This window comes from Anabrus simplex, chromosome 8 (assembly GCF_040414725.1).
Source record: "Anabrus simplex isolate iqAnaSimp1 chromosome 8, ASM4041472v1, whole genome shotgun sequence".
Classification (NCBI taxonomy): Eukaryota; Metazoa; Arthropoda; class Insecta; order Orthoptera; family Tettigoniidae; genus Anabrus; species Anabrus simplex.
In genome coordinates this window covers 182651256-182677691 of record NC_090272.1, presented here as the reverse complement: position 1 = coordinate 182677691, position 26436 = coordinate 182651256, and the positions used below count along the sequence as shown (strand labels likewise).

Below are 26436 nucleotides of genomic sequence, written 5' to 3'. Positions count from 1 at the left end.
ATTTCTCAGCCGACAGTCATTGTAGAACGTGTTGTCGTGTGCCACAGGACACGTGTATAGCTAAGAATGCCAGGCCGCCGTCAACGGAGGCATTTCCAGCAGACAGACGACTTTACGAGGGGTATGGTGATCGGGCTGAGAAGGGCAGGTTGGTCGCTTCGTCAAATCGCAGCCAATACCCATAGGGATGTGTCCACGGTGCAGCGCCTGTGGCGAAGATGGTTGGCGCAGGGACATGTGGCACATGCGAGGGGTCCAGGCGCAGCCCGAGTGACGTCAGCATGCGAGGATCGGCGCATCCGCCGCCAAGCGGTGGCAGCCCCGCACGCCACGTCAACCGCCATTCTTCAGCATGTGCAAGACACCCTGGCTGTTCCAGTATCGACCAGAACAATTTCCCGTCGATTGGTTGAAGGAGGCCTGCACTCCCGGCGTCCGCTCAGAAGACTACCATTGACTCCACAGCATAGACGTGCACGCCTGGCATTGTGCCGGGCTAGAGCGACTTGGATGAGGGAATGGCGGAACGTCGTGTTCTCCGATGAGTCACGCTTCTGTTCTGTCAGTGATAGTCACCGCAGACGAGTGTGGCGTCGGCGGGGAGAAAGGTCAAATCCGGCAGTAACTGTGGAGCGCCCTATCGCTAGACAATGCGGCATCATGGTTTGGGGCGCTATTGCGTATGATTCCACGTCGCCTCTAGTGCGTATTCAAGGCACGTTAAATGCCCACCGCTACGTGCAGCATGTGCTGCGGCCGGTGGCACTCCCGTACCTTCAGGGGCTGCCCGATGCTCTGTTTCAGCAGGATAATGCCCGCCCACACACTGCTCGCATCTCCCAACAGGCTCTACGAGGTGTACAGATGCTTCCATGGCCAGCGTACTCTCCGGATCTCTCACCAATCGAACACGTGTGGGATCTCATTGGACGCCGTTTGCAAACTCTGCCCCAGCCTCGTACGGACGACCAACTGTGGCAAATGGTTGGCAGAGAATGGAGAACCATCCCTCAGGACACCATCCGCACTCTTATTGACTCTGTACCTCGATGTGTTTCTGCGTGCATCGCCGCTCGCGGTGGTCCTACATCCTACTGAGTCGATGCCGTGCGCATTGTGTAACCTGCATATCGGTTTGAAATAAACATCAATTATTCGTCCGTGCCGTCTCTATTTTTTCCCCAACTTTCATCCCTTTCGAACCACTCCTTCTTGGTGTTGCATTTGCTCTGTCAGTCAGTGTGTATATCTCTCTCTCTCTCTCTCTCTCTCAATATTTGAGGTAATAAGATTTATAAGATTTCACCTTTCTAAATTGTGTACTTTAAGCATAGGACATATTATGAAGTTTAACCTTTTGTTGAAAATTTTACAAATATTTTGTTTATGTAAAGGCAGTTTCATAATTATTTCATTCCTAAATAAAAATGTGTGTATGGTTCTCTGATGTTTCTATTTTAATATAGCAATAGGACTGTTATTTTGGACATTGAACTGTCACTGATATTTCTTTTAGTGTATTCTTGTATCCAACTTCGTGTTAATAGGGTATAATTTTCAGTGTAAACCTGCTCAACAGTGTTGTTGTTAGTTGGTGGAATCATCCCATACAAGTCGGTGACAGATTGTATCGTTGATAACTCTAGAAGTGACAGCCAGTCAGGAAATTGGACATTCGTAAGAAACTCAACATAGGGTGGAAATGTTTTCTGTGTTGGTGGAAACTTATCTTTAATTTTGAAGGTTTCTTTGAACCTGTAGTGATATTTGTTTCAAATACAGACATATTTTTATCTCTGCACTTCAAAGCACTATCAAATAAAATGGCATCTCTTTATATTGATGATAATGAAATAGCATGACTTAGAAGACACAGATAGTGGAAATGATGTGGTATATTCATCAGATGATGAAAGGTAACCACTACAGGGTGCCTAAAAATTGGCTGACTCAGACAAGACTGCTACTTCTGCTGCACTACAAGTAAATATTTTAAATGTGGATACTGGGGATACAAGTGTAAACTGGTGTGATGCAGAATGTGATTGTTCAGAAAAATATATATCCTCAAAATATGCTTTACTGAAACGCAACCCTTATTTTGTACTTCATTTGGTTTCTAAAGGTTATGACAAGTACAGTATGCACCAAAATGTACAGTACTTAAATGGAATGACAGACGGTATGGTATTACACTGTTGTCTGGTTTGTAGTTTATTTCTCCTTAAAGAAATTAACCTACACACTATTAGTGTGTTCATTTACCATGGTATGCGTTATGTAAGTAGTGCACAGTAAACAGTATTCATATCGTTCATGCAAATTCTCAAACATCTCCCGGATCAGAGGTTGCCACAGACTCCTGCACAAGGAGATGGTTTGCTTATGTAATGCAGGCAAAGTTCTTAGCATACCTTCACAGTTGAATACTTTTAACATCCCCCACAAGGGGATATCAGGTGGTGTAAGAATCGGGGTAATGGGACAGTGATGGGAAGTCAGTACCACATGAAATGGTTCGTCCTGGAATGTTTTTGTGCAGAATGACTAGAGATTCTGAAGCTGTATGGCTGGTTGCTCCATCCTGTTAATACAACTGTCTATTCGCATGAAGGCCCTTTCTATGACAGAACTTTCTCAAATCCTGAAGAAATGGTCCGATCACCATGTTCTTATGGATGATGGTACAAGCAATGTTGTGAGATGGACAGTGGATAATGTATGATGGTAAACAGGGTGAAAAGTCAGGTCGTGAGTTTCATCAAGAGGAAAAATTCTCTCAATTTTAATTACTGTGTTGATGGTGTGAAAGGAAAAAAAGGAAAGATCTTCGTTGGGGTAATCACAAATGGGATTGTAAATAAAGGTTACAGATCTCGTCATATGAGGGTATTTAGAGGTTGTAGAAAGGATATAAAGGAGAGGATGTCTAAGTCTCTGGATTTACTGCAATTAATATGGTTCCATTGTATGGGATCCTCACCAGGATTACTTGATTCGAGAACTGGAAATAATAAAATAAAAAACAGCACAGTTTGTTCCGAATGATTTCCGACAAAAGAGTAATGTTACCAAACTGTAATACAATTAACCAAATGACTAAGTAGTCACTGGGCTAGCTCGCAAATAGCCCTAATTGTATTACAATTTCAACCCAGACCGGATACATACAGAAATCAACACCACGCAAGAAAATACATATCAAGAACAAATAAATAAATCAACTTACGTGTAATGCATCTGTCTGGAGTTATAATCAAAACAAATGTGGAAGACGCTGGGCTCCAGAGAGCAGATTAAAATACTATCGAAACGCGGAAGTTGAATTAACAAGTTACTGTTATAATTTACTAAATGATAATAAGTACTCAAAACTCATAAAATATATTGATATAAATCAGATACAATATAGAGTGAACATAAAGGGGGCATTTACACCAATTTAAGATACATCAATAAGGGGCTTGAATGTTTTAGGAGTCAAATGTGAATCAGTATCTTCATGTATTACAATTTACTAAAATTAAAATTTTATGTAGTAATAATTTTGAAAACTTAAATTCGTCTTGGATTAACTTGAGGCAGTGGGTCAAAACTAGTAAAGGAATAACTGATATAACCTTGAAGTTAACCATTTAACATACGGTACATGAATGGTTGATAATAGCAGAGAAAACACAAGATAATAAATAGAATATAAAAAAAGAAAACTGACTATGAGATCATTAGGAAGCTCCGAAAATTAACTAAGAACATCGAATACTATCCACAAAACACAAGTACATAATAACATTGGCGCGCCCGCTACCAGAAACAGCTGATACAAGTGAAACCATGAATATGTGCCGCAAATAGAACACAAATAACAAAGTTTAATTTCAAGGTTATGACTTCTTTACAATTTCATTAAAATCTCAAAAACAATTAAGATAAAAACCCTCTTATGTTTATAAGGTTATATAATTTTCATATGTGGTAAATACGACTCAGAAAATCGGTGATGCACTCCCTAAAAAGAACTAGATAGCAATACTAAAACTACAAACCACAAAGGAACTAACCAAGGATAAACACGGTTCTAAGAAAAGAAAATTAACAGAATATAAAACCAAACCTCATGGCAATACAGCCCTTGAGGGGCCGTGGTCTGCCAAGCGACAGCTGCTCATCCCGAAGGCCTGCAGATTGCGAGGTATCGTGTGGTCAGCACAACGAATCCTCTCAGCTGTTATTCTTGGCTTTCTAGACCGGGGTCGCTATCTCACCGTCAGATAGCTCCTCAATTCTAATCGCATAGGCTGAGTGGACCTAGAACCAGCCCTCAGGTCCAGGTAAAAATCCCTGACTTGGCCGGGAATCGAACCCGGGGCCTCCGGGTAAGAGGCAGGCATGCTACCGCTACACCACGGGACCAGCAATTAACAGAATATAGATAATGGAAAATGTTAGCAGCAAGGAAAATTAAAATAAAATTAGGGTGAATTATCAAGAAAACCATAGCCTACCAAAATAAAAGAAATCAACACAAGAGAAGTAGTTTAAGGTAACTCAAATGGACATATCCAAGAACTCAACGAGGTAAACATGCAGGTTTGAAGTAGATAGTAATCAACATAATTTAGTCAGGTACCCAATACACATGCAAATATAGAAGGAACTTCCATCACCTCTTCAATCTTAAAAAATCAATAAGGTACGGCAAGAGAACATTCTTCCTTAAGGCGTGGAAAAATAACACATGCACAAGAAACTAGTAGCACGCCGGTTGTACTGATAATAGTAATTATTTAAAGTTTTCATGTAGCCAGTGTGAATGTAGCACAATTGTTGAGTTACCTTGTTTTCTATGTACTAACTGGGAAATTCAGTTACACACCACAAAAATAATTACATATTTAATATAATTTAAAATGCTGCTAACGTAATTCACATAATCTCAGAAATGGAAGCTATCCAGGCTCAATAGGCACCCACATCTCCCAGTATAATTTTTTGCAGGACCTTTCCATCATAATGGAGGAGCAATGCGTCCTCTCAGTTCAATGAGTTAAAAGTAACTGAACATCGTTTCATTCTTAGCGAACGGTAAGAATGGAACCACGTGACTACCAGCCGTAATAGAACTGTTGTTGGCAGCAGAGCGCACCAGCATACAGTAAAGAAATAATTTACACTTGAACATTTACAAGCGCTAGTGAGGGAAAAGACTCTAAAGATTCTAAGGATCGAAAATTCAAATAAGGTGAAATAAATAGTTAAATAAAATTAATATTTGACACTAATTTCCAATTATGCTTAAAAGCAATCCAAAAATATTAAGTAAGGCAGGAGTGTAATGAAATGTCGTATGGCTTTTAGTGCCGGGATATCCCAGGACGGGTTCGGCTCGCCAGGTGCAGATCTTTCTATTTGACGCCCGTAGGCGACCTGCGAGTCATGATGAGGATGAAATGATGATGAAGACAACACATACACCCAGCCCCCGTGCCGTACGAATTAACCAATTAAGGTTAAAATCCCCGACCCGGCCGGGAATCGAACCCGGGACCCTCTGAACCGAAGGCCAGTACGCTGACCGTTCAGCCAACGAGTCAGACAGGAGTGTAATGAGACTAGGTTTAGTCATGTTATAAAAATGTTGCAAAGTTTGGGTTGGGAACACTTGGGAGAAAGGAGATGAGCTGCTCAACTAAGCAGTATGTTCTGAGCTGTCAGTGGAGAGATGGCATGGAATGACATTAATAGACAAATAAGTTTGAGTGATGTTTTTAAAGGAAGAAAGATCACAATATGAAGATAAAGTTGGAATTCAATTCATTTATAGGAAAAGGAGTTAAGTTCTTTGAAATTGTTTAAGAAACACTAGTTAACAAATGATAGGGCAGGGATGGCGAACCTTTTCCAACTAGTGTGCCATTTTAGGTCTGGATTATTATTCTCAACTGTTTACTGTGCCACTTGTTATTTTCGTTTGTAATGGATACAACCTCTACCCCTACTAACCACCGCTACCACCGACTTCCATCCCTAATTCCAAATTGTGTTTCATAATATGATATTACATATATATATTGTAAAATACCAAACACATGTGATTGCATGTTTCATGGTCGTATTTTGCGAATACCGCAAAAATAGTTAGTAGCTTTGTCATTTATGTTAGGTTCATAACTTGTCTTCACAACGTTCACTGTAGAAAATATCTGCTTGCAGGCGTATGATGACCCAAACAAAGTAAGTAGCGCTGTAGCAAGTTTCTTCATGGCCGAAAACTTTTGTGGGAGACTGTTCCACTGTTCAAGTATTAAGTTCTCCGGCTTCTGGAGAGAGTATTCACCATCCACAGCACACCCGATTTTCACTAAAGCTTCATCAAATTGTACGAAATTTTCACCCATACATGCTTTCTTAAAATTCAGTCAACTCCATTTCTAAACTGCCAATATCTAACCATTCAAAAAAAAGTCATTTGTGCAATATGAGGTTTGGAAATAAAGTGCGATTCTTTCTCCATATCTCAATATTGGGATCATTTCTTGGCAACTATCTGCCTTACAAAATTCACAACAATAAACAGTTACTCACTACGAAAAACTACGCGATGCTGGCAACCACACACAAGCCAAATTTCACTAATTCACTTGATATGGGTGAGCGAATGGCTCGTCGGCTGCATCTGACATTTATTTCACTTGACTTCAGGACCTCTGGGTGTTGTAGTGTTGCCATAATGCACGTTCGAACAGAACTAGAATTTAGATATTCGGTATTTATTTCTTAAACCTGAAACACTATGACTATACGATGGATGAGATATGTATAGTCTAGAGTACAAAACGTACATAAAAATGTTAAGATGGTCATGTGGTGTGCCACCGAAATCGTGTTCGCGTGTCACCTAATGACACGCGTGGCATAGGTTCGCCATCCCTGTGATAGGGAATCTGCCACCTGGGCGACTGCTCTAAATACAAATCATTGTTCATTGTTCATTGATTGATTGATTGATTGATTGATTGATTGAAGCATTGTCTTCCTCATCCTCGGTGAAATAAGGACCTGTTATAACGTGTGCTGAGATGGCACACCATATCGTCACATGTGCACTTAGTAGAGGCTTCCTCGTCGCCATAAGACCTATCTGTGTCGGTGCGACGTAAAGCAACTAGCAAAAAAAAAAAAAAAAAAATGGAGGCTTCTGGACAATAACATCTGACCACTCAAGAACCAAGAAAGCAAGTTGCCTGGTGATTGATGTAACCATCCAAGTGAATGTGACTTTTGCCATAGAATCTTACATTCATCTAGAAACCTGGATCCTCATACACCATGGCTAAGAATGTTCCATGGTACTTCATCCTGCTGGCATATCTGGCTTTGTTGTCCGTCTTACATCCAGTACGGAAACTTACCCATTTTCTTAAAAGATCAGCAAATGGGTGTATTGCTGATGTTTAGTTTGGAGGCCTTTCATCAGGGCAACTACATATTCTGTTGGAGAACACATGCTTGACTCCCGTTCATCGAAATAGTTATTGGTTGACTGGACTTTCCTTTTTGTTGATACAGTACACTACCAGTACAGCAAAATTTCATACCATTCAACAACATAACTATGTTACTTGGTGCCATGTCACTCAGTGGTGTTGATTGTTGAGGCATCAAGTCTATAAGATCTTACACCATGCTTAGCGGTCCGAGTCCCGTTGGTCGAAAAAATTCACCTTCGTAATGTTGGCCGGCAGGGTAGGAGAGGTGATGGTATACAATTTCCCATCATTAGATTGTGTGCTGAAACCCTGGATTCAATTCCAAACCTCTCCACAGTGTTCATATGGATTGAGGGCATATGATGCTGTTGATGATCCATTGAATGGGGACATAAAACTTTTAAGCAGACCCATTGGTGTTATTTGACAGGAGCAGGCTACATGCTGATGCCGGGTTTCACCCTCTCCCTACCTCATTATCATCATAACCAGACGTGCAGGTCACTTATGGGCGGCAAAGACTTGCACCAGGTGAGCCAAACATGTCCTCGGACACCACCAGTATTAAAAGCCATACGATAAGTAACTAAGTAAGTAAGTTGGTGCTCTTGTATTAAATCTCTCTTGGAATTGTTGTCAACTTTTTCAAATTCAGTTCCCCTTTCACGTCCTCTCCATATGAGTGGAAATAATACTTAACCATGGATATTTTATTTTTCAATTGAGAGACCCATTTCTAACAACAATTGTACAACACAGCTTCCTTTTCACTCCTGGGAACATATGTATCTTGTCTACAAACGCACATGCACATTTAAGATAGATGAGTTTCAGTACTGTATATTTGGTAGATACTGTAAAAGTATAAACTAGTTCGATCAAAGAAATTAGAAAGTTGTTTGATGTCCAGTATGGCCTGTTTTGGATATCAAACATGGACAGGAAAAAGGATTTGGAAAAGACTTGAAGCTTCTGATATGCAAAGGTAAGCTAGAGAGATTTGATTTGACATTAAGTAAAGATACACGTACTTATGAGGGAAAAAAAGAATTGAGGAGAAATCCAGGAGTTTCTTTGTGAGGTAACAATATAACAAACAGATTATAGTAAATGGGGGCTACAAGAATTACTTTGAGATTAGAACTCAGCCACGGAGGGGTCTGTAGACCAATGATTCTGCCTTTCTATAAAGAATATTAAATACAGTTCTGTGCAGATTTTTAGAACAAGGAACTTCCATCACCTCTGCAATCTTAAAAAAGCATTAAGGTACGGCAAGAGAACTTCATTCTTCCTTAAGGCGTGGAAAAATAACACATGCACAAGAAACTAGTAACACGCCATTGTCCCAATGGTTGGCAACTCATAGCTTATTCTTAGATCACATGCTCCCTGTGCATTCCGTGCACTGTTATTCATTGGTAATTAATCTTTGTGATGCCTGTTTTTGGTTAAAAGTTAATTTATTTCAATGTGTGTCACTTTTGAGGAATTTTGAAGTTTCCTTGTGTGATTAGTAATACCTGTTGCACCATTTAGTCTGCCTCCTTAAGTGCTCCGTCATTGGTCCAGGGTCGCGTTCGGCCTGTGCAATGGATGATATTATAAACTTATGGGCATACAAGGGCATGAGAAGGGTAGCAGCAAAGAAGAAAGAAGCCTGAGAGAGAGCAAGCACGATGCCGCCCTAAAGTAATACGAGAGTGATTCCGGGGTGAAAATACATGTCGTGGGGAAAGGGTGTATGGTTTTCAGTGGGTAAGAATCCCACACGCTCGTGGAGTGCGAATCCTTCACAAGTGCCTCATGCAAGATTTTCCACACTCCTTCATAATAAAAGATAAATAAAAAATTATTATTATTATTATTATTATTATTATTATTATTATTATTATTATTATTATTATTATTGTGAGGAGTGATGTGTTTTCCCGTTGCTTTCCTCGCTGAGACAGCGTATGTTGTTACACGTCAGTCTGCCAAGCCTACTGAAATATAACACTTTCACACTATTCATCAGAGAGACTGGCTGCATTAGGAATGGTGTTACTAGCATCACTCATATAACCTTGATGTAGCAAAATACAGAGAGATATAGACATGAAAAGAAACATGTGAAAGAATAAATACAACAAAACAACAGCATTGGAAAATGGAGCAATGGAAAGAAGAGAAAAGGACAAACATGAGAAAACAAAAGAACAAGGACATTTTCAAATATGTAGACTCTTGCCTCATGAATTATCATTGTCCTTCATTAATTTCTTCTCAGCTCAGGATTGAACACTTATTAAGGGGCCATCTTGACAGATCTTCATTCTGTCTTCTTATCCTATAGTTCCCACATCAAAACTAAAGCTCACTCTGCCGATGAAACTGGGAAATAGAAACAAGCTAGTTGTGGGGGCTGAGAAGAAATGGATGTAGTAGAACTGGAATTGACGAGGACAGAGCTAATCTGTTTGAAGATGACAGGGTATGAATATGTAGAAATAACCCTTATCCATTTGTGTTTTCGTGTTTGGCCTTGTCTCCTCTTTCTGTTGCTCTGATGCTAATCTGTCATTTTGTTTATCCTACTGTATTGCAATTAACCTAGCTAAGGCATTTGATAGGGTAGATCACGAGAGACTACTCGCAAAAATGAGTGCAATTGGACTAGATAAAAGAGTGACTGAATGGGTGGCTATATTTCTAGAAAATAGATCCGCTGGGCGAGCTGGCCGTGCGGTTAGGGGCGTGCAGCTGTAAGCTTGCATCCGGGAGATAATGGGTTCAAACCCCACTGTCGGCAGCCCTGAAGATGGTTTTCCGTGGTTTCCCATTTTCACACCAGGCAAATGCTGGGGTTGTACCTTAATTAAGGCAATGGCCGCTTCCTTCCCATTCCTAGGCCTTTCCTATTCCATCTCCGCCATAAGACCTATCTGTGTCGGTGTGACGTTAAGCAAATTGTACAAAAGAAAATAGATCTCAGGGAATTGGAGTAGGCGAAGCTTTATCTGACCCTGTGATAATTAAGGGGGGGGGGGGGAATTCCTCAAGGCAGTATTATTGGACCTTTATGTATTCTTTTATATATAAATGATATGATAAAGAAGTGGAATCAGAGATAAGGCTTTTTGTGGGTGATATTATTCTGTATAGAGTAATAAATAAGTTACAAGATTGTGACCAACTGCAAAATGGCCTCCATAATGTTGTGAGATGGACATTAGGCTATGGTATGATGATAAACAGGTTTAAGAGTCAGGTAGTGAGTTTCACAAATAGGAAAACTCCTCTCAGAATTACTGCGTTGATGGGGTGAAAATTCCTTTTGTGGGTCATTGTAAGTACCTAGGTGTTAATATAAAGAAAGATCTTCATTGGGGTAATCACATAAATGGGATTGTAAATAAAGGGTACAGATCTCTGCACATTGTTGTGAGGGTATTTAGGGGTTGTAGTAAGGATGTAAAGGAGAGGGTTTATAAGCCTCTGGTAAGATCGCAACTAGAGTATGGTTCCAGTATATGGAACCCTCACCAGGATAACTTGATTGAAGAACTGGAAAAAATCCAAAGAAAAGCAGCTCGATTTGTTCTGGGTGATTTTTGACCAAATGTGTTACAAAAATGTTGCAAAGTTTGGGAGAAAGGAGACGAGCTGCTCAACTAAGTGGTATGTTCCAAGCTGTCAGTGGAGAGATGGCATGGATTAGTAGACGAATACGTTTGAGTGGTGTCTTTAAAAGTAGGATAGATCACAAAATGAAGATAAAGTTGGAATTCAAGAGGTCAAATTGGGGCAAATATTTGTTTATAGGAAGGGGAGTTAGGGATTGGAATAACTTCCCAAAGGAGATGTTCAATAAATTTCCAATTTCTTTGCAAACATTTAAGAATAGGCTAGGAATACAACAGATATGGAATCTGCCACCTGGGCGCCTGCCCTAAATGCAGATCAGTAGTGATTGATTGATTGATTGATTGATTGATTGATTGATTGATTGATTGATTGATTGATTGATTGATTGATTGATTGATTGATTGATTGATTGATTGATTGATTGATTGATTGATCCTATTCAAGTTGTTATATCTCTCACGAAGAAGATCTAAATTATGCTCCAACAATCTGATTTTCCCATTGCAGAACCATTTGTATATCTGTTTGTTTCTGTGGTATGTTAAAGCCGGGAAATGCACTGCACTTATCATTTAGCTGACAGTGTCTGTCACACTTAATATACACAGTCGAAATTTTAGAAAGCAAGTATGGCAATATGACCACAACGTCACACATCAACTTTACTGAACTGTTGGCTGAATTTATTGTCTCACACTTCCTTAATTTTCTGTGTGGATTTTGTACATTTTTTATTTAGGTCAAAATTTCATGTATGGTTTGGAGAGACTGGAAATGAAGCAGTTTTGTGATTCCTACTTGTGTTTTTCCAGTGGCACTTAAGTTTGGTGTGGGCGTGGCGCTAGTGATTGTAGCACACGTGGTTCTAGTTAGGAAATGGAATTCCGGTCGGTATCACACACTGTCAGCATGTCATTGTTTACTAACCTGTACTGCATTTCCCAACTTTAGAACTAGTGTGTTGTGCTTTGCTTATTAGTGACAGTCTTCACAATGTGGATATTCTCTGGTTTATAAGTTTAACAGTTCTGTGCCTAATAGTCTAGAATTTGTAGTAATATGAAACTAGTCATTAATTTTAACCTGTATCTGCCTGCTATTCCATTTTTGGAACATCAGCATTACTACTCTTAATATTATTAGGGTATATTTGCTTTCATCACAGTTTCATTGTTAGTGTAATACGTTGGCTCCTATGAAGTAACCTAAGTACGAAAATTCATTCAGTTTTCTTACAGTTCCGTATTTCATATCATCCTTCTTTACTGAAATATTCTCAAGACATCAATCACTAGGCTATTTCAAAGTTATGACAATACACAAACATTGAAGATGTAAAATATTTATTAATACTGGCTCTCCTGATGAAAATTAATTAGATTTTACATTTTAGTGCTGATTTTGTTATATACAATGCAGCATTGATGGTGAGACATTTCAGTGTCTTAAACTCTCTCATAATTTACTATAATTTATCTTCTTTCCCCCCCCCCCCCTTTTTTTCCCCCCTTGACGATAAATAAACTTGATAATGTTAACATCCAAAAGCTTATTCAGAAATATTATTTGAAGAAACGTTTCTTAGTAAAATGAGGTGAAACAAAGGGCAATTTAAAATAGCATCAGAATTTCAAGCAAGAAAATACTGGGCTTATGTTGGTTGCGAGAATGTTTTCAGTGCTGGTGATATTCACTTCTCTAAACTAACTCTATATGCTGTGTGCTTATGCTAGTGCTACAAACATTTTGGCTCACTTTCAGTACTTGAAAATAGTCTTCATCATTCTAATTTTACTGACAGATATCACCAGTGTGTATAAATGTTGGCAGTAACAATGGAAAGCAATTTCATTATAATTCTGGGAAGCTACTCAATAGTTCAAATCCCAATGCTGACAATCATACATTCCTAGCAAATGCTGGAACATCTACCCTCAAGCTCATTTATGAAAGAGGGGATCAATAAGATGGTTGAAAAACTTAAGAGTGTGTATTGTTGCTGTGAAATTACTAACTGTTGTATTGACAGGAGGTTTGGGCATGTTTCTGTGTTTTATCTTTATTGTTTATTTGTCAAGCATTACATGATTTATTGCATAAAATAAGTTTTAAACTCAGTTTTATCATATCAGTAAAACTGTACTGAATGTAATTGCATCCACATTTCAGTCCTTCTTCAACACATTACAGTGTTAGAAGTGTGATTGATAAAAAGGATTAGGTTAGGACATAACTGTCCAACTGTCAGGAGAAGACCAGTGGTTATGTAGGATCAGTTATGGGAAACAGTTGTGATGGAGCTGCTGCAACACTAGATATCTTAGTGTCTTGACAGTTGATTTATAATAGTGAATTTTTAATAGTAATATTTGTATTGAAAGGACCTACTTTTGCATGCTAATTTATTTATGCACTCTTGCTTAAAATTGGAAATAATCATCATCCTCCCCCTTTCCCCTTATCCAGCTCCTGCCAGGTCAGGGCATTTATGGCACTTCTCCATCTTCCTCTCTCCTTCTGCCGTTCCTCTTCCAGTATTTTGTCCCAGTCCAGGTTTCTGCTTCTTGCACTCCTCTTTATTGAATTGAACCACCATGTTCTAGGTCTTCTTCTTGATCATTTTCCCTTGAACTTCATCTCCATTATCTGTTTTGTTATTCTCTTCTCCTCCATCCTCTTTACACGTCCAGATCATCTTAGTTTATTCCTATCAGTTCTCTCATTTAGGTTTTCTATTCTGACTTCCTTTCTTACATCTTCGTTCCTCACCCTGTCTTTCCTCGTCTTTCCTATCATCATCATCATCATCATCATCATCATCATCATCATATTCTTTATTCTTTCTCCAGATCTACATAATGTGTATATGATCCATTTATGTGGAGAAAAAATAACAAATCTTACCTAAACCAGCTCACAAAGGAAAAGGAAAATACTGTCACCTGATAAACAACAGACCCATGAACAAATCATAAATAATAATAATAATGGGAGAGGAAAAAAAAAAAAGCAATAGGCAGAATAAACACTGTCGCCTGACCCGAGATCCACCCTTATTGATGGTCTGTTGGCCGTGGCAGAAATGTAGTCTGTGAGTATAATAATCAGAAACTAAAACAATAACGCATTGCTGCATATAGATATTAAACAATAACATATTGCTATGTAGAGTGCAAACTAAACCCATGATACATGCTGTGGAGAGTGTCTACACAATAACATATTGCTATGTAGGATGTAATAGTGTAAGCAGACGGTGTCTGTTCTTTAAACACGCAGCATGTCTCTTCTGGCCTGGTACGTTACTCAGCACAATCTTTTCTGAACACTGGCCTTCCTGTATTTCTACTTACGTTGCAAACCCAGCTATCTGGTTGCCTCCATTTACGTGTCCTTGAGCACTCTTTCTCCTCCCGTTTCATTGTTACCTCCACTGCCGTGTCGCTGTGCACTTTTCTCCTTACGTTTCATTACTATTGTCTGTTCATGAATTCCACTGCCTCGCTATACTTGTTTTCTTTTGTCCACACACACTTCACCTCCTACTAATTTAATACTTGATCACTCTTATTTCAACTGCAAATAACACACTCCTCCACTGTTCCCTTTAGCTTAAACAATTTACTTGCTGCTACTGCTTGTTTTTTTTTTACTTCTTGTCATTACACCTACGTCCAAGTTGCTCGTCTTCTCCCACATTTCTTTCAGGCTCAAGCTCCTCCCTTTTACCAAGCCACCTCGTGCTTCTGTCTTCTCCCTTTCACTCTGTTTATGTGCACTCATCACGTCTTGTGGTTCCTCCCCCCCATTCACTCCGTGTTCCTTCCTTTCGTCTCTGGCACCGAACTCCGACCTCAGCTCCTCAATCCTCGTCTTGCACTCCCTCCTCATCTCTTCACTGATAACCTGTATGATCTCCTCTACCGTGGTGTCTCCTTCTCATTGCGAGCTCTTTTCTAATGCCCTATTTTCCTTGGTTTTTCCTTTATTTCCATGCTCGTCTTCACCAATTATACTATCTGTAGTTCACATTTCTTCTACCCTCTTCCCCATTACCACTTCCTTCTCATTCTGCTCCATTTCACGTAATTGCGTTACTGTCCAATATTTGGTCCATTGACCATTGGTTACCACTAATAATTGACCGTTGATGTAGGCTCTTAACCCTTGCAATCGCGCCCAGACCAAATGTCTTTTCAGGGTGTTTATATTCTTGATCCCATCTCTTCCCATATCTCTTTTAATCCAAATTTTTGCTCGCTGTATATTATCCGCTCCTCTTATCACTATTTCCGCCATCAGGGTGGAAAACAACTTCATTTTTATCGGTCTGTTTCCCTGTGCTTTACCTACCCTTCCCACATCGTCAATATCAGCTTCGCTAAAATTGATTTTCATCATTTTTTGGACGACTTCCACTACTTTGTATATAGTCAGCACTTTGTCCTCACCTTTTTCCTCCGGGATCCCATATATGAATAAGCATTTATTCCTGCGTTCTTGGTTACCATCTTCTACTACTGACTTCAACTTACCATCTCTTCCTCCATCTTCCTTATTTTCGTCTTGAGTGATGTAATTTCTCTCTCGTTAGTTTTCACTTTGGTCATTGTTTCCTCCATTTTTCCCTGTATCCATCGCCTTATATTTTCAAGTTCTTTTACTTGTTCCTTCATCACATTTTTAATCTGTTCAAATGGGCAAACTTCTTCTACAACTTCTTTGACCACTTTTCTTATAACCTCCATGTCTTCCCAGTTCATGTTGCCACTGTGAGTCGGACCGGGACTTGCTTCCACGCCCCCTATAATTAACAGTACCATAATCACTGCTGCCACCTGTATTATCTCACCCATCATTCTCGTTTCTACTTTACCTCCTTCACTCCAGGCTGTTTCCATCTTCCAATAACCACCCGATATTGGTCCACACCAATCATCTTCCTCTTCCCTCCCGTCTTTCTTCCCACTCGCCGCACACACTGCGCTCCCGCTCTACCGGCATTGTCCGCTCCTAACGTCTGCTTCCGTCCGCTGCTTAGGTAAGACTAGTCTTTCCTATCATACTTCTTAAAATTGGAAATATTTAAAATAAAAATACTTTTAATCTCTTTGTTTATTCCAAATGGCTTAAATGTGCAAGATATCTCAGAGAACAACTTTTTCTGTTATTACATATACCACCTCCTTCCCACACCAGCTTACTCTTTCTGTTCATTTTCTCTTACAACTTCCTGGACTTTTATGGCATAATGGTAAACAGCGCATTTTTGCAATGAATTTTATATCAGAATTTTTGGATTTGCCCTTTTTTTTCCCCAACAGAATCTTGATTATTTTTTTTTTGCTACAGGCTTGAAAAATGTGTTTAATAGTAATGAAATCAAATGCAACAATTTACTCTAAACAAGTTCATAGCAACAAATTTTAATTAGAAATGCCACAGTTTTAATAACATTTGAACAAACAAAAATATTAATTTTTCATTGCTGAGAAAACGATCGTAATTTGGTTATTTAAAATAGATTGCATATAACATGTGCAAAAAGTAAACACATTTGGTACTTAGTACGTAAAATGATGTATGAAACAGAAGACCCATTCACATGAGATTAGATTTTCTTTTTATAACTCTGTTTATAGAAAACGGACTCTAGAAAGTGAGATTATCTATTACAATTTTCATATGCATATGTGATATAAATACGCTAAGGATCCTAGATGCAGGATATACATGTATTTAATTTCACTAATTTGTGCTTGGTGTTTTGTAATTGATTGTACTAAATTTATCATGATTTATCATAGTTTACACAACTGTGTATTGTCAAACATGTATTGTGCAGAAGGGTCACCAGTTCTCTGCCCTCTCACACACAGTGAGTTTAATTTCACTCTTCATCCTCAAGCCAGCTTTCTGGTGTTGAGGTAGTGTGCCTGCCTCTTACTCAGATGCCCTGGGTTCTATTCATGGCCACTCCAGAGATTTTAATTCTGGCCTGTGGACTGGAACACATTGAGAAGAAAGTTAAGCAGTATGGCTGAGAATGCTGCCACCCTGACCCTCCAGTATCTGCAGACCAGCAGCAGTCAGCTTGACAGGTTGAAGCCTTAATGGGCTTTTGCACCACAGGCTTTTCCCTCCCCCTCCTCAGTAACTCAAATCCTCCCACCCTGTCCCAAATAATAGGTCACCCTCTGAAAGGAAAGTAGACTGATCCCGTATGTCACTCAAGCATCACTTTAGCCTATATAAGACCATGCATGGTTGGTAGAAATGTTTAATAGCCATAGCAGCCGAAATGGGCAGATGACCAGTGGCTGAAAAATACATGATTATTTGTGCCCACTGATTCAGTCATTCCATCATTGAGATTTCTGGCAAAGTTTGGATACCACACTCCATAGTAAGTTATATAGTGGTGAAATGGAAAGGCCAGGGAGTTACAAAAAACTACCTCACAAAGGGAACTAAAATATTTAACAGATGTTAGACATGTGGCAAGGTCAAACTGGTGAGCTTCATTGGAAACCATAACCTCATATTTTTTGATTGGCATCTGGAAGTGATGCCAATCAGGAGGATTCTGGGGTAAACTGTTGCACATCAACCAAGGATCACTAAACTGGAATGCTCACTGCCGATTACATTGCATTGTTGGATGTGCTTGAGAATGGTTGGCTGTTGAGAGAGCTCTTGCATTATTGTAGTGATAAAGTAGTTAAAACCTATTGAAATAGCTTAATTTTGTGTATTTCTGATTCATTTAGTGCTGTTTATATAGTGGTGTTTAGTGCTTGTTGGTAGAAATTGGGAGTAGTGATATTTATTTAAATTTTGTAACGAGTAATTCAGTTGGTCTTCAGTAAATTACGTTTTCTAGGTTAAGTAGGCTAGCTAGGTGTACCTTGTTTCGAATTTAGGTTTAGGAAATACTTTAGGTAATAATATTAACTTTAAAAATATTTGTAAATATCTGTAGGTTCGTTGGTATAATACTTACAAAGGCAGATTATCATAAGAATAGTACCGCAACTTCTGCCGCAACTTCTCCGGTATTTCGTATAGATATCCGTTCAAACTATCGCGAAGGTAATAATTTACTACATTAAAAACACGATACGCCTCTAAACTTCCATTTAAAAAGAAGTTAAAGAGATTACACGGTAATAGTTAACAGTCGTCGTATTGTTATTGATTATTGTCGCTCTTCATATTCAAATTGTTGGCTACAGCCATGAACAAAGGGTGTAGTGTAGTCAAGTAAATATAAATAAAAATCAGCTGATCTTGTATTCCAATCATTTATAGTTCTGAGTATCCGTTAAAGTATCCGTAATTTATATTGCGCTCCCTCGATCTTTCAGTATTTATGAGCGGTTAGATAATAATAATAAAGTTCATATATTCAAGCAATTGCAATTCAAGTCCCTAGAGTAATAGGAGTAGTTTTGAGAGAAATATTTTTGAGAAATTATTGTAGAAAACCTCGTATTTTTCAGTAGGCCTAATTAAGGACATTTTTATTCTCCGTCCCGTGGAGATATCTTGCCTGTTATATTCGTGTTTTTCTTTGTGTACGGCAATCCTTTCGATACTTAAGCATTTAACCAAACGCAAGGTTTCATTTCTATTAGAGCATAGTAAGATAAAGTTATATCCTAAAGAAATAATCTTCTGTCTAACCGTTTAACTTTGTTGGTAATCCTTGAGTACAGTAGTTCTTGCGAATTTCAAACTTTAGGCCAATTGCAATTTTCATTTCTATTTGTGCTTATTAATAACCTATTGTAATTAGGATACGTCTGAACGTAGTTTAAAAACTGTTGTAGTGTATTGTAGTGACTTGTTAGGATTTAGAGTGCGTATTCTATTATTTTGAGTAGTCTTGCGAATTTCAAACTTCAATTGTAATTTCCATTTCAGATTGTGCTTAGTAATAACCTGTTGTATTATAATTAGATTACGTCTGAACATAGTTTAAAATCATTTTAGTGTGTTATAGTAGGTATTTTATTATAAATTTGTGCTTTTATTCTACTACTGTGAAATATTTGTGTAGTACAGTATAGTATCTGTAGTATCTATAGTATCTGTATTAACTCTCTTGCCAGAATTCTGTTGCAGTAATTAGGGCAGACTTAACTGCAGTTTAGAATTGTGTAGAACTAATTCTTGTGTATTACTTTCGGTTTTCAGTAATTAACAGCAATTTTCATTCTGTTAGGGTGTTGTAGAAAAAATTCGTACAACTAAGTACCCGTAGTATTGTAGTGTAGTAGTAGCTTATATTAATTCTTGTTGTGTGATTTTTGTGAACTATCCTAGGCAATATTTCTTTCCTTTCATTTTTATAGGCAATATTTCTTTCCTTTCATTTTTATAGGCAATATTTCTTTACTTTCATTTTTATTTGCACAGAGTAAGCTATTTTATTTTTCCTTTTCTTCCCATTATTTTGTAAATAATTGCTAAGCAGTGCAACTGTAGGAACTGTGGGTGTGGCCAGGCATTAAGGAGTATGAGGGAGGAATTGGAGAGTTTGAGGGAGATAATTAGGATTCTCTCAGAGGACAGGAAGGAAAGTAGGCCTCCCTCAAATAATGTACAAGATACAGTAGGTGTAAAGGAGGGATGGGAAGGAAATGGGGGAATTGTAGAAGACAGGTGGTCTAATGTTCTAAGGGGAAGGAGATTGCACGCTAAGGGCTCTGTTCAGGATCAGAATTCAGGACAGGTGTCTGTTAGAAATCGGTACGAGTCACTGCAGGTAGAACAACCGAGGGAAGATGAGGAACAGGGAACTGTTGCTGAGATGTGTGGAAGTAGGAGGAAGGGAAAAGGTAGGAAAGGGAAATGTAGTGTAGTGGAAAGGAAAGACAGGTGGAACAGGGTCATGGGAGGGAGAAAAGGGAGGAGGAAGTAGCTTCTGCAGCAGTGAGAGAAGATAGGGCTGACCAGGAGGGGAGGGGATCAAATGAGATGGGTAGGGTTGAGGCTCTGGTCATGGGGGATTCCATCGTTAGACATGTGGGGAAAGTATGTGGAGGAAAGGGAACCAGGGTAGAGTGTTATCCAGGAATTAGGTTGAGGTAGATGTTGAGGAAAGTAGAAGAAAAGGAAGAGGGAAAGGAGAAGGTGGTAGTGTTTCACGTTGGTACTAACAACGTAAGGCAAGCAGGTATAAGTACCAACATAGTTGGGGATGTGTGGGATCTGGTAAATGCAGCACAGATGAAGTTTAAGGAAGTGGAGATTGTCATCAGTGGAATACTCTGTAGGAGGGATACTGACTGGAAGGTGATTGGGGATTTAAATGAGACTATGGAGTGGGTATGTGGGAAACTGGGAGTGAAGTTTCTAGATCCAAATGGGTGGGTAGGAGATAGGGATCTGCGCTCAGATGGCCTTCACTTAAACCGCAGTGGTACGTATAAGTTAGGAATTTTTTTTTGAAGGGTAAGAGGAAGGTACATTCAGGGAAACGGGCTGGCCTAGAGAGCGGTGATAAGGGAACAGGGAACTGGAAATCAAGTAGGGATGACATAAAAATGTTAGTGTTGAACTGTAGAAGTATTGTAAAGAAAGGAATAGAATTAAGTAATTTAATAGATATATATATTTACCAGATATTGTAATAGGAGTTGAATCATGGCTGAGACATTATATAATGGATGCAGAAATATTCTCACGGAACTGGAGTGTGTATCATAGAGATAGGATAGGAATGGTAGAAGGAGGAGTATTCATTCTGGTGAAAGAAGAATTTGTAAGCTATGAAAAAGTTAAGGATGAAAAGCATGAAATTCTGGGTGTAAGGCTCTTCTCTAAAGATAATAGGCAACTTGATGTCTTTGGAGTATACTGACCAGGAAAGGGTAGCGCTGATGCTGATTCAGAATTATTTGATAAGATAATCAGCTATGTTGGAAATGATATGGAAAGGAATGTGATAGTAGCAGGTGATCTCAATTTACCAAATGTCAATTGGGAAGGTAATGCGAACAACAGGAAGCATGACCAACAAATGGCAAATAAGTTAATATGGGAAGGGCAGCTGATTCAGAAAGTGATGGAACCAACTAGAGGGAAGAATATTTTGGATGTGGTGCTGATAAAACCAGATGAGCTTTATAGAGAAACCGAAGTAATAGATGGCATTAGTGATCACAAAGCTGTTTTTGTCGTAGTTAAAAATAAATGTGAAAGGAAGGTATTAAAATTAGGACTATTGGGCAGTACCATATGGCTGATAAAATAGGCATGAGGGAGTTTAAAAAAAGTAACTATGATTGCTGGAAAATGGTAAATAAAAATGTAAACAGACTCTGGGATGGGTTTAAAGCAATTGTTGAGGCATGTGAAAATAGGTTTGTTCCTTTAATGGTGGTAAGGAATGGTAAGGATCCACTATATTATAACAGAGAAGTAAAGAGACTAAGAAGGAGGTGCAGACTGGAAAGAAATAGAGTTAGAAATGGTTATGGAAGTAAGGAGAAATTGAAAGAACTGAGTAGGAAATTGAATCTAGCAAAGAAGTCAGCTAAGGATAACATGATGGCAAGCATAATTGGTGGTCATACAAATTTTAGTGAAAAATGGAAGAGTATGTATAGGTACTTTAAGGCACAAACAGGTTCAAAGAAAGACATTCCAGGAATCATTAATGAACAAGGGGAGTGTGTATGCGAGGATCTTCAAAAGGCAGAAGTATTCAGTCAGCAGTATGTAAAGATTGTTGGTTACAAGGATAATGTCCAGATAGGGGATGTGAGTAACACTAAAGAACTATTAAAATTTACCTATGATAACAATGACATTTACAGTAAGATACAAACGTTGAAAACTAGAAAAGCAGCTGGAATTGGTAAGATTTCTGGGGATATACTAAAGGCAATGGGTTGAGATTTAGTACCATATCTGAAATACTTATTTGATTATTGTTTGGTTGAAGGAGCTATACCAAATGAATGGAGAGTTGCTATAGTAGCCCCTGTGTATAAAGGAAAGGGTGATAGACATAAAGCTGAAAATTACAGGCCAGTCAGTTTGACATGCATTGTATGTAAGCTTTGGGAAAGCATTCTTTCTGATTATATTAGACATGTTTGCAAAATTAATAACTGGTTTGACAGAAGGCAGTTTGGATTTAGGAAAGGTCATTCGACTCATGCTCAGCGTGTAGGATTTCAGCAAGATATAGCAGATATCCTGGATTCAGGAGGCCAAATGGACTGTATTGCGATTGACCTATCTAAGGCATTTGATAAGGTAGATCCTGGAAGACTACTGGCAAAAATGGGTGAAATTGTACTAGAAAAAGGGGTGACAGAATGGGTGGCTATATTTCTAGAAAATAGAACTCAGAGAATTAGAGTAAGCGAAGCTTTATCTGACCCTGTAATAATTAAGAGGGGAATTCCTCAAGGCAGTATTATTGGAACTTTATGTTTTCTTATATATAACAATGATATGTGTAAAGAAGTGGAATCACAGATAAGGCTGTTTGCAGATGATGTTATTTTGTACAGAGTAATAAATAAGTAACGAGATTATGAGCGGCTGCAGGGTGACCTCGATAGAGTTGTGAGATGGACAGCAGACAATGGTACGTAAATAAACGGGGTTAAAAGTCAGGTTGTGAGTTTCACAAATAGGAAAACTCCTCTCAGAATTACTGCGTTGATGGGGTGAAAGTTCCTTTTGGGGATCATTGTAAGTACCTAGGTGTTAATATAAGAAAAGGCCTTCATTGGGGTAATCACATAAATATGATTGTTAATAAAGGGTACAGATGGTTATGAGGGTATTTAGGGGTTGTAGTAAGGATGTAAAGGAATGGGCATATAAGTCTCTGGTAAGACCCCAACTAGAGTATGGTTCCTGTGTATGGGACCCTCACCAGGATTACATGATCCAAGAACTGGAAAAAAATCCAAAGGAAAGCAGCTCGATTTGTTCTGGGTGATTTCCGACAAAAGAGTAGCGTTACAAAAATGTTGCAAAGTTTGGGGTAGAAAGATTTGGGAGAAAGGAGATGAGCTGCTTGATTAAATGGTATGTTCCAAGCTGTCAGAGGAGAGATGATGTGGGAGGGCATCAGTAGACGAATAAGTTTGAGTGGTGTCTTTAAAAGTAGGAAAGATCACAATATGAAGATAAAGTTGGAATTCAAGAGGACAAATAGGGGCAAAGTTCGTTTATTGCAGATGATGGTGCGATCTGGAGTGACTCAGAAGAGGAATTGGGAGAGAGAATACAAAGCTGGAATGAGGAGTTTAAGAAATATGGTTTAAACATCAGCAAGACCAAGACGGTGGTGATGAAAGTGTATGGGGAAGGAGCAGAACCAATAGTCATGTCAAATGAAGCTCAACTGGACAGCGTTCCAGTTTTCAAATACTTGGGTAGTGTTATATCAAATGACAACCTAGCAAAACATGAGGTGAACAATCGAATCAATAAGGCAACACAATTTTACCACCAGTTAAGACACCTGCTGTGGGATGAGCAAATACCCATGAAAACAAAAATGACATTGTACAAGTCCTGTTATACACCAATTCTTACATACAGTCTTGAAACCACAACACTGACCAATAGAGATAATTCCAAGCTTCAGGCAGCTGAAATGAAATTCCTATGCACTATGATCCAGAAAACCAGGAAAGACAAGATTAGGAATGAGAAAATTAGAGAAGAAGTAGGAATAGATGATTCTCTCCTCAATAAGATTCAGATATCAAGACTGAAGTGGTTTGGTCATATGAAGAGGATGCCAGTAAACAGAACTGCAAGGAAGGAATTTGACAGAAAGGTAGAAGGAAGACGACGCGTGGGAAGGCCACGAAGGAAATGGATAGATTTAGTTAAGAGCGATGTACTGCTGAGAGGTCATGATTGGGACAAGTTGGTGGAGGAAGAATGGTACAAGGACAGGATGAGATGGGGGAGGCTCATATACCACACCCGGGAATCTGGAGATGGTTTAGGATGATGATGATGAGGAGGAGGAGGAAGGGGAGTTAGGGATTGGAATAACTTACCAAGGGAAATGTTCAATAATTTTCCAATTTCTTTGCGATCATTTAAGAAAAGGCTAGGAAAACAACAGATAGGGAATATGCCACCTGGGCGACTGCCCTGAATGCAGATCAGTAGTGATTGATTGATTGATTGATTGATTGATTGATTGATTGATTGATTGATTGATTGATTGATTGATTGATTGATTGATTGATTGATTGATTGATTGATTGATTGATTGACAATGGTGAAAAACATGTGGCCTGTGTATTCTAGAGCAATGAAAGAGCATGAAAGGGAATTACTTAGCAGCATGCATTGTTCCTAATGTGAAATTTGTAGAGGAGGGCATGTTTTTTGTAGTTTGCTCTTGATCTACTTGTTTCAGTTCCTCAAACCATGAATGCCAAAGCCTGTGAGGAAATATTGGATAATTATCTGCTGCCTACCCTGTGGCAACAATTTAGAAGTGGCCCTTGGCTGCAGTCGCTTAAGTGCTGCCAGTATTCTGTATTCGGGAGATAGTGGGTTCGAACCCCACTTTCGGCAGCACTGAAGATGGTTTTCCGTGGTTTCCCATTTTCATACCAGGCAAATGCTGGGGCTGTACCTTAATTAAGGCCACGGCCGCTTCCTTCCCACTCCTTGCCCTTCCCTGTTCCATCGTCACCATAAGACCTATCTGTGTCGGTGTGACGTAAAGCAACTTGAAAAAAAAAAAAAAGATATAGCCGTGTTCATGAAGCAAAGGCCATAAACAAGATATTTGTCAGAATGGGAGTGAATGAAATTGAATGGCTGGACCTGAACCCTGATCTAAACCCAATGGATCATCTCTGGTTGAAGCCAGAACAGACCATTAGCCATGTTGCAGGAGGGATGGAAGAAAATGCCTGCAGACGTCTCTCAAAACTTCGTGAACAGTCTTCCTAGAAGGGGAGAGGCTGTAATACTGACACCACAGCAGCTCCACTTAAGCAGTACCTGTGGGTGTTCGGTCCTTAATGGCCATGTAGTGTTGGTACACAGAAGTGCCCTGATCTGCATAAATATCCTATAAGGTCACATCGAGTGCATGCAAAGATATGCAAAATTCAGAGCAAAACAGCCAACTGGAGACTGATAGGACCCAACCAACAGACTTTAGGATTGAGCAGCAGTGGTCCTGCCATTTGCTAGGATAGAGTGCATTAGTTGCTGGTGTGGGCTACACTAATTGAAATTCAATAGGAAGTAAGAATCATAATCAGTTTGTCTCTAATGCTCTTCAGATTCCAAATTTAGAATCTCTCCTTGTGTTCTGTTTTCACATGACTTGAGTCTCCAGTGATTCCTTGGTTTCCACCCAAATTCAGCTGTCAGTTCTCAAATCTTTGAAAAATTAATTTTTACCTGTTGATATTCACATAACAGTATCTTTATAAACATTGACCAGAATATCTCTTGGCTACATACAGAAATATGTCACAATACTGAACAGCATTACTACCTCATAAAGACAAATAAGCATTGTAAGAGAGGTAATAGATTGCTGCTTTGCACAACCTCTGAATACTCAACTATACCTTGTCCTGTAAGCAGCATTGCTTGAATACAATAGGAAACATTAGCTCTAGAAACAACATCTTATGAAAACTCACCATTTGTACTCGAAGAGCACAACCGGCAACACCGTGAACATCAGCTCAGTGGCAAAGTATGCATCTCTTGTTTGGGTAAGGATCAGCTCACACAAACAAGGCAGATGTTACCGCAAATAAAACTGCGCACATAATCACAGGATGCCTTAAACCTGTACAGAAACTTACCAGTTATACTTGGGGAGCACAGTCTGCAACACAGTAAACATCAGCACACGCCGTTGAATATGCAGCTCCTGTTTGGGAAAGATCATCTCACACAAACAACATACATTATCACAGGACACCTGTTCAGAAACTCAATCCACTTATTGAAAGTGCACTTCCTGATATATGGAAGTAAGTGGTAACTGATGCCAAATGTAAGAAGTACTGGAAATGGAAGGTCCATGCAATCTACTATATAACCACCATCTTTTCAACAGCTGGCTGAAGTCGAGGAAGAGCTGAAGCTCTCCAAGGAAACCAAAAACCACTTGTCTGCTTTTGGGAAGGGGTAAACTGAATATCCCAGACATGGAAATTAAGGGAATCTCCCATACATAATATGGAGAACCCTCACCTGACTTGGAAAGCAGCATTTTGAGGTGCAAGTTGAACCTTAAATGGTGTCCTTCTGGCAGAAATTAGTCTTCTTCTTCTCTTCTTCT

General features: G+C 39.1%; 1 protein-coding gene across 9 annotated transcripts in view; it reads left to right on the top strand.

The window, feature by feature from the left end:
- Positions 1 to 26436, top strand: part of Asph (Aspartyl beta-hydroxylase) — a 294582-nt gene that overhangs the window by 156970 nt on the left and 111176 nt on the right. For 8 of the 9 annotated variants that reach the window (XR_011018630.1, XM_068228879.1, XM_068228881.1 and 5 more), the window contains exon 9: positions 11933 to 12007. The exons of the other annotated variant lie outside the window; for it this stretch is intronic. Coding sequence is in view for 7 of the 8 variants with exons in the window: in XM_068228879.1 (XP_068084980.1) it covers positions 11933 to 12007 (75 nt within the window). In the remaining variant the exon portion in view is untranslated. The remainder of the gene's footprint in view (positions 1 to 11932; positions 12008 to 26436) is intronic. 9 annotated transcript variants of the gene reach the window in all.